This window comes from Petaurus breviceps, unplaced genomic scaffold (assembly GCF_028583685.1).
Source record: "Petaurus breviceps papuanus isolate PSGF00001 unplaced genomic scaffold, PetGlider_PUasm1.0 90617, whole genome shotgun sequence".
Lineage (NCBI taxonomy): Eukaryota > Metazoa > Chordata > Mammalia > Diprotodontia > Petauridae > Petaurus > Petaurus breviceps.
Window position 1 is genome coordinate 1,730,127 of NW_027187287.1, and position 15,799 is coordinate 1,745,925.

The 15,799-nt window shown below is 42.4% G+C and overlaps 1 protein-coding gene across 2 annotated transcripts in view; it reads left to right on the forward strand.

Annotated features, from left to right (window-relative positions):
- The first annotated feature begins 91 nt into the window (after positions 1–91).
- RFNG (RFNG O-fucosylpeptide 3-beta-N-acetylglucosaminyltransferase) overlaps positions 92–15,799 on the forward strand; it is a 34,148-nt gene continuing 18,440 nt past the window's right edge. The window contains exons 1-7 of one of the 2 annotated variants that reach the window (XM_069064002.1): positions 92–561; positions 2,850–2,898; positions 3,693–3,795; positions 4,050–4,203; positions 5,179–5,267; positions 5,372–5,537; positions 8,691–9,450. In XM_069064002.1, coding sequence (XP_068920103.1) covers positions 193–561; positions 2,850–2,898; positions 3,693–3,795; positions 4,050–4,203; positions 5,179–5,267; positions 5,372–5,537; positions 8,691–8,762 — 1,002 coding nt within the window. In that variant the 5' untranslated portion in view covers positions 92–192 and the 3' untranslated portion in view covers positions 8,763–9,450. Of the gene's footprint in view, positions 562–2,849; positions 2,899–3,692; positions 3,796–4,049; positions 4,204–5,178; positions 5,268–5,371; positions 5,538–8,690; positions 9,451–15,799 lie in introns of those variants that run through there. The other variant, XM_069064001.1, reaches the window with a different exon arrangement.

Genomic DNA, 15,799 nt, shown 5'->3' on the forward strand with positions numbered 1-15,799 from the left:
GAGCGAGGGGGGGGGGGGTGGCGGTGGGCGACCCGGTGGTCCGTGGGTGGGGGGGCGGCCCCGCGGGGGGCGCGGGGGGGCCTGCGGCCGCGGGGGCCGGCCGGGCGGGGGGGGGGGGGGGGGGGGGGGGGGGGGGGGGGAAAGGCGGGGGAGGTGGCAATGGCAGGGCCCGTGGCCCGCGGGGGCTGAAGGATGACCTGCCCTGGCGTGGGGCTCGGCAAACTCTGCTTCGTGCTGTCCGTGGCCTTGGGAGCCTTTCTGCTGCTGCTGCTGCCCCTCCCCCGCCTCCAGGCTCCTTGGGGAGTCTGGGTCCACCAGCCGTCCCGGCCGTCCCCCACCTGCGAGCAGCCTCCTAGCGCCCCGCGGCACCGGGAGGGGGGCGTGGCTCAGCCCCTGCAGGAAGTGCTCCAGCGGCTCCTCGGGGCGCCCGCCGCGCACCCCCGGACTCCCGAGAGCCTGGAGCCTAGGGACATCTTCATCGCTGTGAAGACCACTAAAAAATATCACAAGTCTCGGCTAGAGCTGCTCTTCCGCACCTGGATCTCCCGAGCTCAGCAGCAGGTTGGATCCCCTTCTCCGGGGTAACCCTGCGCCCAGCGGGGTGCCTGACACATAGTAGGCGATTCATATGGGCTTCATGACTTGATTTAGGTTGCTCTCTCTTCGAGGAGGGGGTGGCACGGAACATTAGAGTTGGAAAGGACCTCAGAAGTTGGGTTACTGGTCACCAAGTCTGGCACATAGTAGGTGCTTTTTAAGGGGTTCATGACTTGGCTCAAGGGGTACCTCTCCCACAGAATCTCCGAGTTGAAAGGGGCCCTGGGATAACCTATGGAGTTTCCCAGCCCTCATCACTAATTCTGGCACATAGGCACTTCATAAATACTTCTTGAGTTTAGGTGGACCTCTATCTGAGAACAGAACTTATATATAACTATTTAGCTATAGAATTATTTTCTGAAGACCTCTAATGACAGGGAACCCCCATTCTCCGAACATTCCATTCCTCTCTCAGTCCCACCCCCCAACCCCCATGCTTAACCCATCTTCTGCAGGCCAGAGTAATGTAATGCTCTCCATCTTAATGCTTTATTTTTAGATTACTTTAACAGAAACTCTCTTATTGTCAAGGCAACAGGCATTTAAGGGCTTACATTTTGGCTGGCACTGTGCTATGAGAACCTGCTTTCTAGAGATGGTCTCTAATGGAGAGAGACAACATGCATACAGCTCTTAAGGACAGACAAGATTATATACAGGGGAGATTAGAAGTAGGGAAGGCTATAGTATTGGAAAGGTTTCTTGGAGCAGGGAGGATTTTTGAGTAGAGTTTGAAGGAAGCCAGGAGGCAGAAACAAGCAGGAAGAGAGAGCATTCCAGGAATGAGGGACAGCCAGTGAAAAATGGGGGAGGTGGAAACTTTCACCTTGTTAACAGGTGAGTAGAGCAGCTTCTTACATTCTTAACTCTGTTCTGAGGGCTGAAGGAAAGAAAAAAGGATAAGTAAAATCTTGTAGTCTAGGACCTTACTGTTGGGGGGGGGGGCGGGGAGATAAAATGTGCATAATCAAGCATTTATTAAGAACCTACCAGGTACCTGGCATTATGCTAAACTTAATTTATCTGAGTAACTAGACTATGGGTTGTCCTAAGGGCGTTGGAGAAATACAGGCTAGAGCCTGTCCATCTGTATGGTGTAGGGAAGATTTTTTAGTAGATAAAGGGGACCTGGAATCAGTAAGATGTGGGATTCAAATCTGGTCTTGAATGAGTTACTCTCCCAGTCATGTGACCCCAGGCAAGTCACTCAACCTCTGTCTAGATTTCCTCATTTGTAAAGGGTGAATAGCAGTTCTGAGCTGATGTGAGGATAAAATGAAATACTATTTGTGAAGCATTTAGCACTGTTACTGGTATAGTAGGCACTATGTAAATGTTAGTTATTCTTATTGTTATTATTATCATTATTAAGGCAGTGAGTGGCATTTAGCTAAACCTTGAAAAATGGGTAAGATGTTGGCTGGCAAAGTATTCCCAAGCATAGGAAATAGCATGAACACAGGCATGGATAGAGGGTAGTAGGGCTTGTTCAAGGAATGGCAACTAGTTCAGATTGACTGAACCATATATTCTGGTTTATGAAAGAGAAAAAGCAGGAAAAGTAGACTGAGACAGAATTGTGGAAAGTCTTGAATGATTAGGCTAAGGAATTTGGCTAGGGTTGGTGTGGAGTATTGACTGTTTTTGAGCAGTAGAACAGTGTGATCAGGCAAGTAGGTTGGTACAGAATTGGAGAATGGATTGATATCCCTTTGGGATCAAGACCAATGGTAATTCTTTTCTGGCCCCTTTCAGCCATGAGAGTTGTTGGACAAAACGAAGGAGAAAACATATTTAGCCAACGGGTTTGTAAGTTGGAGTTAGAAAACCTGGATTTTTATTAAAAAAGCACTGTGATACAGTGGGAAGAGGGGTGAATTTGGAGTCTGAAGGCCTGGGTTTGAAACTCAACTTTGCTACTACACTTATCCTTTGTGACCTTGGTAAGTCACCTTATCTGTAAAATGAGAAGTTTGAACTAGATGATCTCTAAGGTTCCTTTTAGTTCCAAATCCTGTGAACAGTTAGGTCGGGGAAAGAGGCACATTGTTCAAATTGGATTCTTTCTGTCTGTCTTCACATTTTGGAAAACAGTCAGTGAAAACACTGACTAAAACATTGGCAGAGATAAGCTGTCCCTGGTAGGCTATATAGGCAACCACCAAGGGCCAGTGGCAATGGGTAGTTCAGGGACTCCCAGAAAGATGCCATTTTTTCATCTCTTGGGTCTAATTTTTTTTTTCTTCCAGACCTTTATCTTCACGGATGGTGAAGACCCAGAGTTACGCCTTCGAGCAGGTAATTAAGTTTTCCATCATATCCATTTGTAGTGAATACTGGCATTACATCTGCCAGGTAATGAGGATAAGGAATATTTGGCTTCCTTTTCGTACCCAAGAACTTGGGACCAGAACAAGTTTAAATGACTATAATGGTGATTGGCTTTTGCACAAGAGACACCAGGCCATTGGGTAGAGTCTCCAAAGGCTACTAAAGTCAGCTGTCCTTTTCCTATTAAAAAAAAGTCACTTTTTAATGAATTAATCATTTTGACTACATGGATAGACATCAGAACTAAAACATAAGCTGGTGTAGATTATTGAGCTCTAATGTTTGGCTGGCATCCAGGATGATGTATGATCTGGGAGAGTAGAAATAGGCAACAGAATTTACTAAGCAGCTATTGTCTGCTCAGAGTTTTCTTTTCTGATTTCCCCTTGAGTAGTATTTTGAATTTATGCCCATTCCTGGGGTCCTGCTGCTGGTCAGGACTTGTGATTTCACCATGGGATAACTTTCTGTAGGTAGACTTCCTCTTTCATCCACTCTGCAGATTGACAGCTCATTTGTATGAAATAGTCTTAAAGAGTTACTTGGAGGCATGGAATGTTTAAGTGACTGCCCAGGGTCACTTTGCCGACCAAAGGCAGGATTTGAATTCAGGTCTTCTTGATTCCAAGGCAAGCCCTCTATCCACTGTACCAAGCTGCTTCTCTTAACATTTCATACTAAAATGACATGTCCTGAAATAACCCTGGAATTAACCACCATCTTGCCTTCCCTCCCATTCACCCATCTCTTATTCTATCCAGGAGATCATGTCATCAACACCAATTGTTCTGCCATGCACACACGCCAGGCACTCTGCTGCAAGATGTCTGTGGAATATGACAAGTTCATCGAGTCAGGAAGGAAGTACGTGAGTTGCTAATGCACAAAACGAGTGGGGGTCACTCAGAAAACCCCAGAAATCCCAGCCCCCAGTTCCTAAGACAGTTTGTTTTTATGGACTTTCATCCCTCAGCTCTGGTCATCTTCGTCCGTCCCCACCAAGCCCCTCCCTCACCCCCTTTCAGCTGCCAGAGCTAAACAGCTGGGCTCATTGAGGCTGCCAAGAGTAATAGTTCCCACCCTACCTAATGGGGTTCTTTCCTTCTTATCCCTTGCAGATGGTTCTGCCATGTGGATGATGACAATTATGTGAACTCCAAAGGGCTCCTACAGCTGCTCTCTGGTTTCTCCCCAAGTCAGGATGTCTATGTGGGGCGACCTAGTCTGGACCACCCTATTGAGGCTGCTGACAGAGCCCAGGGAAGTGGAACTGTGAGTGATCTGGAAACTTTTATTTTTTGGAAGTGGGAGGATCAGGGTGGGAAGGTAGAAAGGGGAACGACCAAGAGAACTCCAGGCTAGGAAGAGGAATCTGGGAAGTCACTTGCCTTTCTTACCTTTGTGACCTTGGACAAGTCATCTAACCCTCATGGGCTTCCTCTATAAAGTGATGGAATTGGACTAGATGGCCTCCATATTCTCTTTCATCTCCAGATCTTTCATCTATGATCTGATTGGACTGAGGAGGGCTTCTTGAAAGTGGTAGAAATAGAAGAGCATTTAGTAGCAGGAGGGAAAAGGCTGGACAGGGATGGAAGAAACTGGACTAAACCTAGAAAAGTGACCAGTAGAAAATTATTGCTTTTCTTTTTTTTTTTTTTTACAAGGCAATTGGGGTTAAGTGACTTGCCCAAGGTCACACAGCTAGTGAGTGTTTAAGTGTCTGAGGCTGGATTTGAACTCAGGTCCTCCTAACTCCAGGGCTGGTGTTCTATTCACTACACCACCTACCTGCCTCAAAATGATTGCTTTTCAAGCAAGGTTAGGAGCTAGAGAGGAACTTTGGGAGAGGGTGATGAGAACATTTTTCCTGGACCAGAGACCAGGATCTCCAGGGTGTATATTTATGTCTTAAAAAAGCTTTGTAGTCTTATGAAATACTTTCATATGCATCATCCTATTTGTTGCTATGAGGTTGGTACTCTTGTTCCCATTTTACCAGTGAGAAAACTGAGGCTTAGAGTCTAACACAAGAGCTGGAACTTGAACCTAGATCCCTTCCTTCAGTACCAGTGCTCTTCCTACCCAACAATGCTGAGTCAGAGACAAGGAACTCCAGACAAAGGGCAGGCTCTGGGAAATGAATTTGGAGGAGAGGGAAGGGTGAGGTCTAATGTGCTGGCCCTAAGGAATGTAGCCTCTCACCCATCATCCCTTGATGTTGGGTTCTCTCTGCTTGCCTCCCAGGCGTCTACAGTCAAGTTCTGGTTTGCCACAGGAGGAGCTGGGTTCTGCATCAGCAGAGGTCTTGCCCTCAAAATGAGTCCTTGGGCCAGGTGAGTGGGAGCCTCTGGGCTTCTTGGCTCTAAGCAGCCAGTTCAGGACAGGCGGGAAGGGCAGACACAGGCATGTTCCGAGCAACCTCTCCCCTTCCCTGCAGCCTGGGCAACTTCATCAGCACTGCCGAGAAGGTTAGACTTCCTGATGACTGCACCATTGGCTATATCATCGAAGGACTGCTTCAGGTGAAACTGTTACATAGCACCCTCTTCCATTCCCACCTGGAGAACTTGCAGAGGCTGCCAGCTGACACCCTGCTCAGACAGGTACCATGCCCAGCCCTCAGTTTTAGGGGTCACTCTCTTTTGAGTCCATAGCCACTGTGCTACCTGGGGTCATGCTCCTTGGAAATGACTCTCTTCCTTGGGTGACCGTCTCTTTGAATCTGCCTCTCTCAGGTGAGTTGTTCCCTCAACTTGGCCTTGAGCTCTGTTGAACTGACTTCATCTTCTGGAGGGACTGTCAAATAAATCTGACAGATAAATTTGCTCAAATAAATTTGCTGTCAGGTGTCTTGGCTGAGGGAGGAAGGAAGGAGAAGAGAGAGTGAAATCCCGCTCCTTTCACCCCTCCCCACATGGGCCTGATTCCACTGCTGCTGTTTAAATTCACAAATCTGTCTTTTTAAGGTCATCCAAGAGCATGCATATTTGATTAGCATCTTGTGAGTACTTTCTAAGCTGGAGAGTTGCTCAAAGATTAACTTTCTTGTACATGTGAGGAAACTAAGGGCAGGGACTTGCCTAGGGTCACATGGCTAGTAAGAATCTGAAGCAGGATTTGAACCCAGCTATTCCTGATTCCAAATCCTGAACTCCATCCACCACAACATATTGCCTAACAAAACTGAACAATTATCTCCATTCTTATATTCCTATTTTAATTGAAACTAGAAGAGATAAAGATCAATTCAGCAAGCATTTATTAAGTACTTACTTCTGGGGACTATGCTAGTTACCCAGGACACAAAGACAAAACAAGCTGTCACTGATCTCAGTGAGCTTATGCTCTACTGGGATGATGCAGTTTTTAAACAGACAAACACTATGTGATTTAAAGAGGGAAAGAGAACTAGGGGTCTCTGGAAAAGTTTCCTAGAGGTGACCTTGAAAGGATTCTGAGGTAAACTGAGGAGGATGCACTCCAGCATGAGGGCAGACAAAGCAGGAGAAGGAATGCCAAGTGTATGGGACAGCAAGCAGGGCCTGCTCACCTAAAATGAAGAGCATGTGAAAGGGAAGTGGGCCATGAAGGGCTTTCAATGCCCTGCTAAAGGGTTTGGTTTTTGTCCTTGAGTCTCTCGGTTTGAGTTGTGTGGAAGGTAGGAAACCCACTTAGGTGTTTGTCCCTGTAGTCCAGGTGATTTCCATAAAAGACACCTCAGAGATTTTCCTTGGAGAGGCCAATAAGAGTTGCAGAATTGATTTCATTGTGTACTTCCATACAAGATGAAACACCATTTCATGGCAAACTGAGTTACCTTTTCTTTCAGTGCTCATAATGAGTGTAACCAACCATGTAGATATTAAGATCGTAGACTTAAGTCTGGGAGGAACCGCAGAGGCCAACCAATCTAACCTCATTTTATAGAGAAGGAAACTGAGGCCCAGTGAGGTTGTGACTTCACCAAGGTCATGTAGGTAGTAAGGACACCTTACTTATAAAATCACGATTTGAACCCAAATCCTCAACTCTAAATCCATACAAAAACAAAACAGTCCCTATCTTTAAAGAGCTTATATTTTGTTGGGAGGCCACATGTACCTACATGAACAGGTATGAGGTAATTTTGAGGGAAGAAAGACTAGCAGTTATGGGGGGAACCAGGAAAATCCTCATGTGCTTCAGCTGAGTTGATTCTGAAGAGAAAGAACATTTCAGATGAGGAGAGAGATAGCCAGTGAAAATGCACAGAAATGGGTGATGGAGTGTCCTGTTTATGGAGCAGTAGGAAGGCCAATGTTGCTAGACCTTAGGATATGTGAAGGGAAATAACACGTAATAAGACTGGAAAGAAGGTAGGTTGGAGCCAGGTTGTGAATCAGTCATTCAGCAAGTAAAAAGCAGCTACTGTGTGCAGGCATTGGACAAGTCCCCCAGGATACAAGTACAAAGAATGAAACAATCCCTGCTTGCAAGAAGTTTACATTCTAAGGGCTTTAAATGCCAAGTAGAGGAATTTCTATTTCATCCTAGAGGCAATAGGGAGCTACTGGAATTTGAGTGGAAGCGTGAGTACCTTCATTTTAGGAACATTACTTTGGCACTTGTGGAGAGAAATTTGAGATAGGGCTGCCAGGTAGGAGGCAATTGAAGTGGTCCAGAAGGTAAGAGCCTGAAGGAGGATGGTGTCCCTGCAGAATTAAGAGATGACAAGCTCTGATAATAAATTAGAGATGTGGGGTGCTTGGAAGGATGGTAATTCTCCTAATAGAAACAGGTTGCTTAGGAGAGGGTGCAGAGCAGATAATAAATCCTGTCTGAGCCATGTGGTGCTTAGAATGTCCAATAGCCAGTTAGTGATGTGAGATTAGCCTGCAGGAGAGACACAAAGGCTGGATGTACCCATTTGGGAGTCATCTACATAAAGGTGGTAATTATACTCATGGGAGCTGATGAGATCACCAGATGAGAGAGTGTAAAGAGAGAAGATTAGAGGGTCCAGGGCAGAGCCTGGGGGTACACCCACAGTTGGGGTTAGAATGTGAAGATGATTCAGGAAAGGAGCCTGAAAAGGAGGGGGTCAGACAGGTAGGAGAAGAGTGATGATAGAGGAAAGAGTACAACAAAGACCTAGAGAAGAGGAGAGGGCAGTCAGCAGGACCAGATTCTATGTGGTATACAAGGACAGAGAAAAAGCTCTCAGTGGGGCAAACTTGAGTGAGCCTGGAAATTGGTTTACCTGGGGCTCTTGGTTATGAAGAAGTACAGCCAGCAAGAGGAGACTTGAGGGGGTATTGGTAAGATGGGGAATTGTAGTCACATTTGTAGGCATCAGAGAATGAGCCAGGAATAAATGTTTGTTGAAGGGAGAAGAGAATGAATGCTTCAGGGGTTGCCATGACAGCCATGAGTGTTCGATGGAAAGGGCATTGACTCTGGAGCCAGAGAACCGAAATACAAACCCCGTCTCCTGCTCTTAATACCTTTCTGGTCTTGGAGAAATCTCTTCTCATCTTAGTTTCCTCATCTATAAAATGAGTTGGAGTAGATGGCTTCTGAGGTTCCTTCCATGGGTAACATCTGTAATTCTTTGTGCAAGAGGGATGATACTTGTTCTATTTAGTCTCAGAGAATCAAGAAAAAAGGGAAGAAATTGCAAGGAGGCAAATTAAGGCCCACTGTCAGGAAATACTTTAAACAGAACTATCTAAAATTGGAACAGATCTCAAGAAGGGATGGTTTTCTTTTTATTTTAGGTGGTCTTCAATTTTGAGAGGACTCCATGTCAGGAATGTTGTAGTGCATACACTAAGCTGGATGGCTGCTGAGATGCCTTCCAGCTCTCAAATTATGTGAGTGAACACATGCAGACTCAGTAATACACTATTATGTTTGTTATCTGAAGACCAACCTGGCTGAATTTGGAGAGGTTTGCTACCATATCAGCCACAAACAGCATGATGTAGTTTTGGGTTACAGCCCTCCCAAACACTGTTTGCCATGTCACAGAGGGATTGCCATCTTCTTTGGTGAAAGGAGCACCCACACCAATAGAATTATATGTTGAAAAATACCCTGAATACTCAGTGATCTTAGTCACACAGATAGTATTTCTATGTAGCAGTGCTGTGTTGAAAATATGGTTTATTTAAATAATTATTTTAAATTTAAATTTTGTAATTATTTAAATAAATCTTTGTGTTTGTTAATTGTTATTTTCTATTAAAATATGATTTGAAATGATGAAAGCCTCTAAGGATTTGTAGATTTCTCAAAAGTCTCATGTCTACATCGCAAGTATTTTATTCAGAAGAAAAGTCAGAAGGCACTAGAAGTGGTGGTGAGTATAGAAAACACTATTGTACAAAAAAAAAAAACCGGCTTGACTCTTAATAGACAGGAACAGCTGGTTACGGATGTCTAAGTTCTTTCACAATTGTGTACATGTGTGCAGTCAGATCATCAACTGGGCAAAGAAAACATCAGTGTAAATACTGGGTTAGGAAATAGGATAAAGATGCTCTGCCTGATGATTAAAGCCACCCCCATCCGACCTGTTTAAAGGGCTGTTTAAACTTTGAAAAGCAGGAAATGGACCAAAGTAAATATATTAAATCTGTCACTACTTTAATTTTTTTTTTTTAAAAGCAATCAGGGTTAAGTAACTTGTGCTCAAGGTTACATGGCCAGTTATTTCTGGGCGTGGTGCTGAGTGTCTGAGCCCGGGATTCGATCTCCAGGTCGTCCCAACACTGGAGCCGGTGCTCTTACTCGCTGAGCCACCTGGCCGCCCCTTAAGTTTAACTTTTGCCAAACAGTGCATAAGCAGGCTAGAAAAACCTGGAAAATACTTGAATACTTGGGAAAAGGGCACCTGAGAGTTGTGATCGTTTGCTTCCCAACCAATTTGCCTGCTTTTTCATCTTTCCAACATCTTTGTGAAAATGAACTAAACATACTTGTTGAATGTCCTTGATGAAAACATGAGAATTGAATAGGCAAACTTTCAAAGAAGCTGACCACTTTGTTAGCATGATACAGTTGTCTGAGAAGTAGAGAGAATGTGAAATTATGGCCATTATTTACTTTTTTTAACATTTTAAAATTGTGAAAAAGAAAGTCGTATTTGAAATCAGGAATCTATTTCAGCTTTTTTTATTATTAAATTTAACTGCTTTCTTCTGTGTATTTTTAAGAAGTTCCATTGATACTCTTTTCTTTCTTTTCTCCTTTTTTAAATCAGTATTATTGGCCATTAGGGTTTTTTCAATAGTTCATTTATGGCTTTTTCAATTTCTTTTTCTGTTACTGGGTTATTTAAGTTCTTTATTTCTTGTTGTAATAATCTGAGTATTTTATATTTCTTATAAATATTCATCCATTTCATTTGTTGATTTTTTTTTTCCTGGTATATACTTCTTGGGCAATATAGTTTCTAATATTTCCCTTCATTTCTTCTTCATTTGTTTTGAGGTCTCCCATTTCATTTTTTGTATCAGCAATTTGGTTTTTCTATTTTTCTGGTGTATTTTATTAGTTTAAAATATTCCTGGTTTTATTTATCGGTTCAATAGGGTTCTTTGAGTTTTGTTTATCTCTGATTTCTATCTCTGTTTAGTTAGGGGAAGGGGTATGATTTGTTGCTTTTTAATTGTGGGTCCCATTCCTTGATCTATTCTTTCTCTTTTTTTTTTTGAGAGAAAGCATTTAAAGATACAAATATTTTTCCTCAGAATTGATTTAAGCTACACACAAGTAAACTATCTCACTGTTATTTTCTCTTTTGAAATTAGGTGATTTGTACTTTGACCCACCAGTGCTTTGTGATTAAATTATTTAGTGGCAGCTAGAGCAATGGACCTGGAATTGGGAAGACTTGAGTTTACATCCAGCCTCAAACACTTACTAGCTGTTTGATCCTGGGCAAGTCACTAAACCTCTCTCTGCCTCACTTTCTTCATCTCTCAAATGGGGGTGATAATAATAGCATGCCCCAGGGTGGTTATTTTTTTTAAATAACTTAAAAAATATATTTCCTGTTTCTTATATCACCAGAGTTATCCCATGTGTCCCTTTCCTTTTCCCTCCCACACAGCCAACTCATATGACAATAGTACTTTTTTAGAGAGTAACAATGTCAGCACAAATGTATCAACACTGAAAAAGTCTGAAAACATATTCAGTAACTAACACCAGTGGAGCTTCTACCTCCATGAAAGGGGTAGGTTGAGGGTGTCTTCTCATATCTCTTCATTTGAGTCCTATTTTGCTCTTTATCATTTTGTGACATTTACTTTTTATTTTTTTGGTATGTCATTCTTTCATTTATGTTGTTGTAGTTACTAGTGTGTTGTTTTCCTGGTTTTTCTTACTTCCTTTGCATCAGTTCTTATAGATCTTTCCATGCTTCTTGTATTCATCACATGTATCATTTCTTAAAGTACAGTAATATTCCATTACATTCATAATATGCCACATTTTATTTAGCCCTTCTCCAGTTGAAAGGCATCTACTGTGTTTCCAGTTCTTTCCAATTCCAGATTACTTTCCAAGATGGCTATACCATTTCATAGCTTTACCAACAGTGTATTAACATTTCTAACTTTCCACAACCCATCCAACATTGATTTGCTTTTCTCATTATTAATGATTTGGACCATTTTTTCTTATGGTTGTAAATACTTATCAGTTCTTTTAAGAATGGTTTATTCATATCCTTTGACCATTTTTCTATTCAGGAATGGCTGTTAAGTCTTACTCATTTCTTCTCAGGGTGGTTGTGAGGATCAAATGAGATAATATTCATAAAGCCTTTTGCAAACTTTAAAGTGCCTAATAAATGTTAGCTATGGTAGTGCCGTACCTCGATTAATGCAAGCAAGACCCAAGTAATAATTTTAGAATGGACCTTTTATTAAAACACCATGTTGACTGAGCAGGCCACATGGTGGGCTGAGCAGGCACCACCCCATATCCCAGGTACAGCAATAGAACTGGAGCAGCAACAGCCCCAAACTCATGGTAAACCCTCAGCTTACAAAGGGAGCCAAGGCGGCCAACAGTTAGGTATTATGTAAGCAGTGATGGGTCAGTACACACCTTGAAATTCCCGAGCCAGACCCAGAAGCCTGCCCATGTCTATGCAGGTGAGCTGAATGGGAAAGGGTGGAGACCCAGTGGGGGAGGGCAGAGCTGACCTAGCAGTCTGCTCTCTTCCCTGAGGTAGAGGGGGTGGGGAAAACCAGGCACAACAGTAGTAATAGTAGCCACCTCCATTTAATCTAAATCCTTTCTCCAAATAGCCTTTATTATAACTTTTGCTGCATTGTGGTCAGTAAAGAATTTGTCTAATAATTCTGCTTTTCTGCTTTTGAGATTTCTGTGCCCTACTACATGGTCAGTTTTTGCAAATCTGTCACAAACCCCTGAAGAATAGTATTTATAGCTTTCCATCCCCATTCAGTAGTCACCAGAGGGCTATTGTATCTAACTTTTCTAAAATTTCATTCAGGTCCTTAACTTCTTTATTATCTTTTCAAAAATGTTTGATTAGGTCAGAAAGGGGCACATTGAGATCTCCAGCTATTATAGTCTTGTTATCTATTTTTCCCTCTTTTAATAGCAGTTAGCAAGTATATAGCACTTTAAAGTATACAAAGTGCTTTATGTGAGTTTTCATTTAGTCATCATGACAACTTGGTCAGGTGGGTGCTATTATTATCCCCATTTCATATAGATGAGTATACTGAAGTTGAGAAGACAGGATTTAAATTTGGTCTTTGAGACTCCAAGTCACCATAAACTTTTTCCACTGTACTATCAGGCTGCCATGTCTTTAATTTGATTAACTTTTCCTTTTTAAGAATTTAGATACTATGCCTCAAGTGTATATATACATATATATACACATACATACATATTAAGTGCTGATAATGTTTATGTGTATATAGTGTCTTTTAAGTTTAACGTAGTTTGCCAGCTTTATCCCTTTTAACCATGCCTTTTTTTGTTTTTGCTTTGTTTAAGATCATGGTTGCTACCCCTGCTTTCAAAAACTCCTGAAACATAAGAAATCTGTTCTGCCCATCATTTCAATCCTTTGTGAATTTTTGTTTCCCATGTGTTTCTTGTAACAGTATACTGTTGGATTCTGCATTCACATTTATTATGCTACCCTTTATTTTATGAATGAACTAATCCCATTCACGTTTCCTGTTATGATTGCTAATTATGTATTTCCCTTCTGTCATATCATCTTGTGCTTTTTCCTCTTTTTCCCAACAACCTATTCCCCTCTTGTCACAAAAGAGGGTAGTGAAGAAAAGAAGGAATGTGATCAAAACCAGAGCTATATTGTAATTAGTCTGCTTCCTTTGTGTTCCTCCTCCTCCTCTAGCTCTCCCTAACCAGCCCCATTCTTTAGTTCTTACACTTTCTTTTCTTTTAATTTTTCCTTTGCAATCCATTCTCTGAAGCTCAAGTTTGTTTTGCCTGTGTCTTTCCTCTCAAGACTATCAAAACAGAACCAAACTACTCATAGTACTTCTTCTGTTTGTCCTAACTTCCTCTGTAACTCCTGGGAGACTTTGGGAATTGTAAGGAAAATTGTCTTTTCTCCCTCTATTAGAATGTAAGTACTTGCTCATTGTTTAGCCTCTTTCCATTGTTCAAATGTAATTATTTCTCGACTCTTATCTTTGCAATTCAAATGTTTGCCTTTCTCTGGTCTTTGAAACTAGAATGTTTAAAATTTCCTCTCTTCCATTTAAGGTCTTTTTTGTTTGGGGGTTTTTTTGTTTGCTTTTAATCTTTTGCATTTTGCAATCTCATTCTAAAATTTTTTCTCCCCTTCTTATACCGTGTTTCCCCAATAATAAGACACTGTCTTATTAAATTTTTTGGAAAGAAAAACACCAGAGGGCTTATTTTCAGGGGAGGGCTTATGTTGTCCTGCCTCAGCTCTCCTCCGTGGCACTGCTCTCAATGGCGCCAGCAAGCAAATCACTGGGGAAGAACAGGATGATGCGCTCACTGCTGCAGCTCTAATTGGATGCAGCTCGGAGCGAGGCGTGCGTTTCATATGGGGGGGGGATGGTGCATACAGAGGGTACTGTAATGTAGCATGTAGCTCAGGGGATCACCTTCACTACAGTAGCAATCTCAATAGGGCTTATTTTCGGGGGAGGGCTTATTTTAGAGGAATCTTACACAGTAAGGGGAGGGCTTATTTTCGGGATAGGGCTTATTATCGGGGAAACACTGTAGTAGTTGTTGCCAAGTCTTGTAATCTTGACTTTAGTTCCTTGGCTCTTGAAAGCTCTCTTACTGACTGGTTGTGGTATATTTTTTTTTACTTGGAAGGTATATAGTTTGACTGTGGCATTCATGGAAATGTTCATTTTAGGGTATCTTTCAAAAAGTGATCTGGTAGAATCTTTTTATTTTCACTTCCTCTGGTTCCAGTCAATCTGGGCAGCTCCCATTTATGATTTTTGTAAATCTCATATCTGGGCTTTTTTGAGGGATGTTTGGGGAGGTCATGGTTTTCAGGGAGTCTGGAGAGCCCTAAGTTATCTTGAAGAGGGATGGCTCCCTCTAGGTTCAGCAGGAATTCTGATCTTAGCTAAGACCAGAAAACCTGCAGTAGCGTCTGGAAAGAATTCTAGGTCTCAGGCTTAATTGGAGTGAGAGTTGTAGAAGTTTATCATTATGCTTCTATAAGAAGCAGGCAAGAATCCTTTAGGGGACCTGCAAGTGAGAGGGGTACATGTTTTTACTTTTAAAGGGTAGGGCTGCCATTGTCAGGGCTGACCAGACTGAAGGGACCTCAGTGCATAGATAAAGGTTAGAGCTGCCCGAGAGGAACTTGTGACTTTAATGCATAGATAGTTTAGATGAGATTTGGGCCAGACAGAGGAGACATGAAGAGATTAAGTAAGAACAAAGGAGTCACCAGTTGTTGCCTAGGCAGAGTGCCTTCTGCCAATAGGGGGAAGGGGCAGAGTTTGAAGCTGGGAAAGGGATTTTACAGATTACAATTTTACAATACAAATTGCAGTTACAATTGTACAAACTGGTTTTACAAATTGATTTAGACCCCAGGTACCCCATCAATCTCTCTACCTATTTTCTAGTTACTTAGTTGTTTTCATTAGTAGATACCTTACATTTTCTCCAGTTTTCTGCTTTTTGGGTGACGGGGGGAGGGGGACAGTTGGGGTTGTGACTTGCCCAAGGTCACACAACTAGTGAGTGTCAAGTATCTGAACCCAGATTTGAACTCGTCTTTTGCTTTAAAAAAAAAAAAGTTTTGCTTTTGTTCACATGGCTGAGCTGAGTTCTTTCTGTGTATTTAATTTTCAAGGAATCTGCTACTTTGGTAAGGTTTACACTTTCTGTTCTTAGCTATTCTTCCAGTTCTTTCCTCCATAACTCTTATTTTGCGTATTAATTCCATTTTTTTTAATCTCAAACTTCTTGTAGTCCTGGTGTTATGCTAGTAGTTTTTGTTGAGTTTCTTCTGGGTTTGTTGATGCAGCCATCTCTTGATTCATAATATTTCTTCATTGTATTCAGTGGCCTCCTGTTACTCCTGTTTCCAGCATCAGTTTGTAACTTGACTTTTTGTGCCAGTGCCAGGTGTCACCCCTTCCCAAGCTCTTGCATAGGGCAGTCGTGTCCCATTTGGTCTTGACTTTTCATTCCTGACACTAGCTTTGACCTCTGCTGGTCCATCTACTTTCACAATGCAGGCAGGTTTTAGTGTCCCTCTTCAGAGTGCTTACTCCACCTTCCCATCTCCCCCAGAGCATCCACTCGGGAGGTGCAGTGAGCCTACTTCCTGAGATTGTGCTGGCTTTCTGGC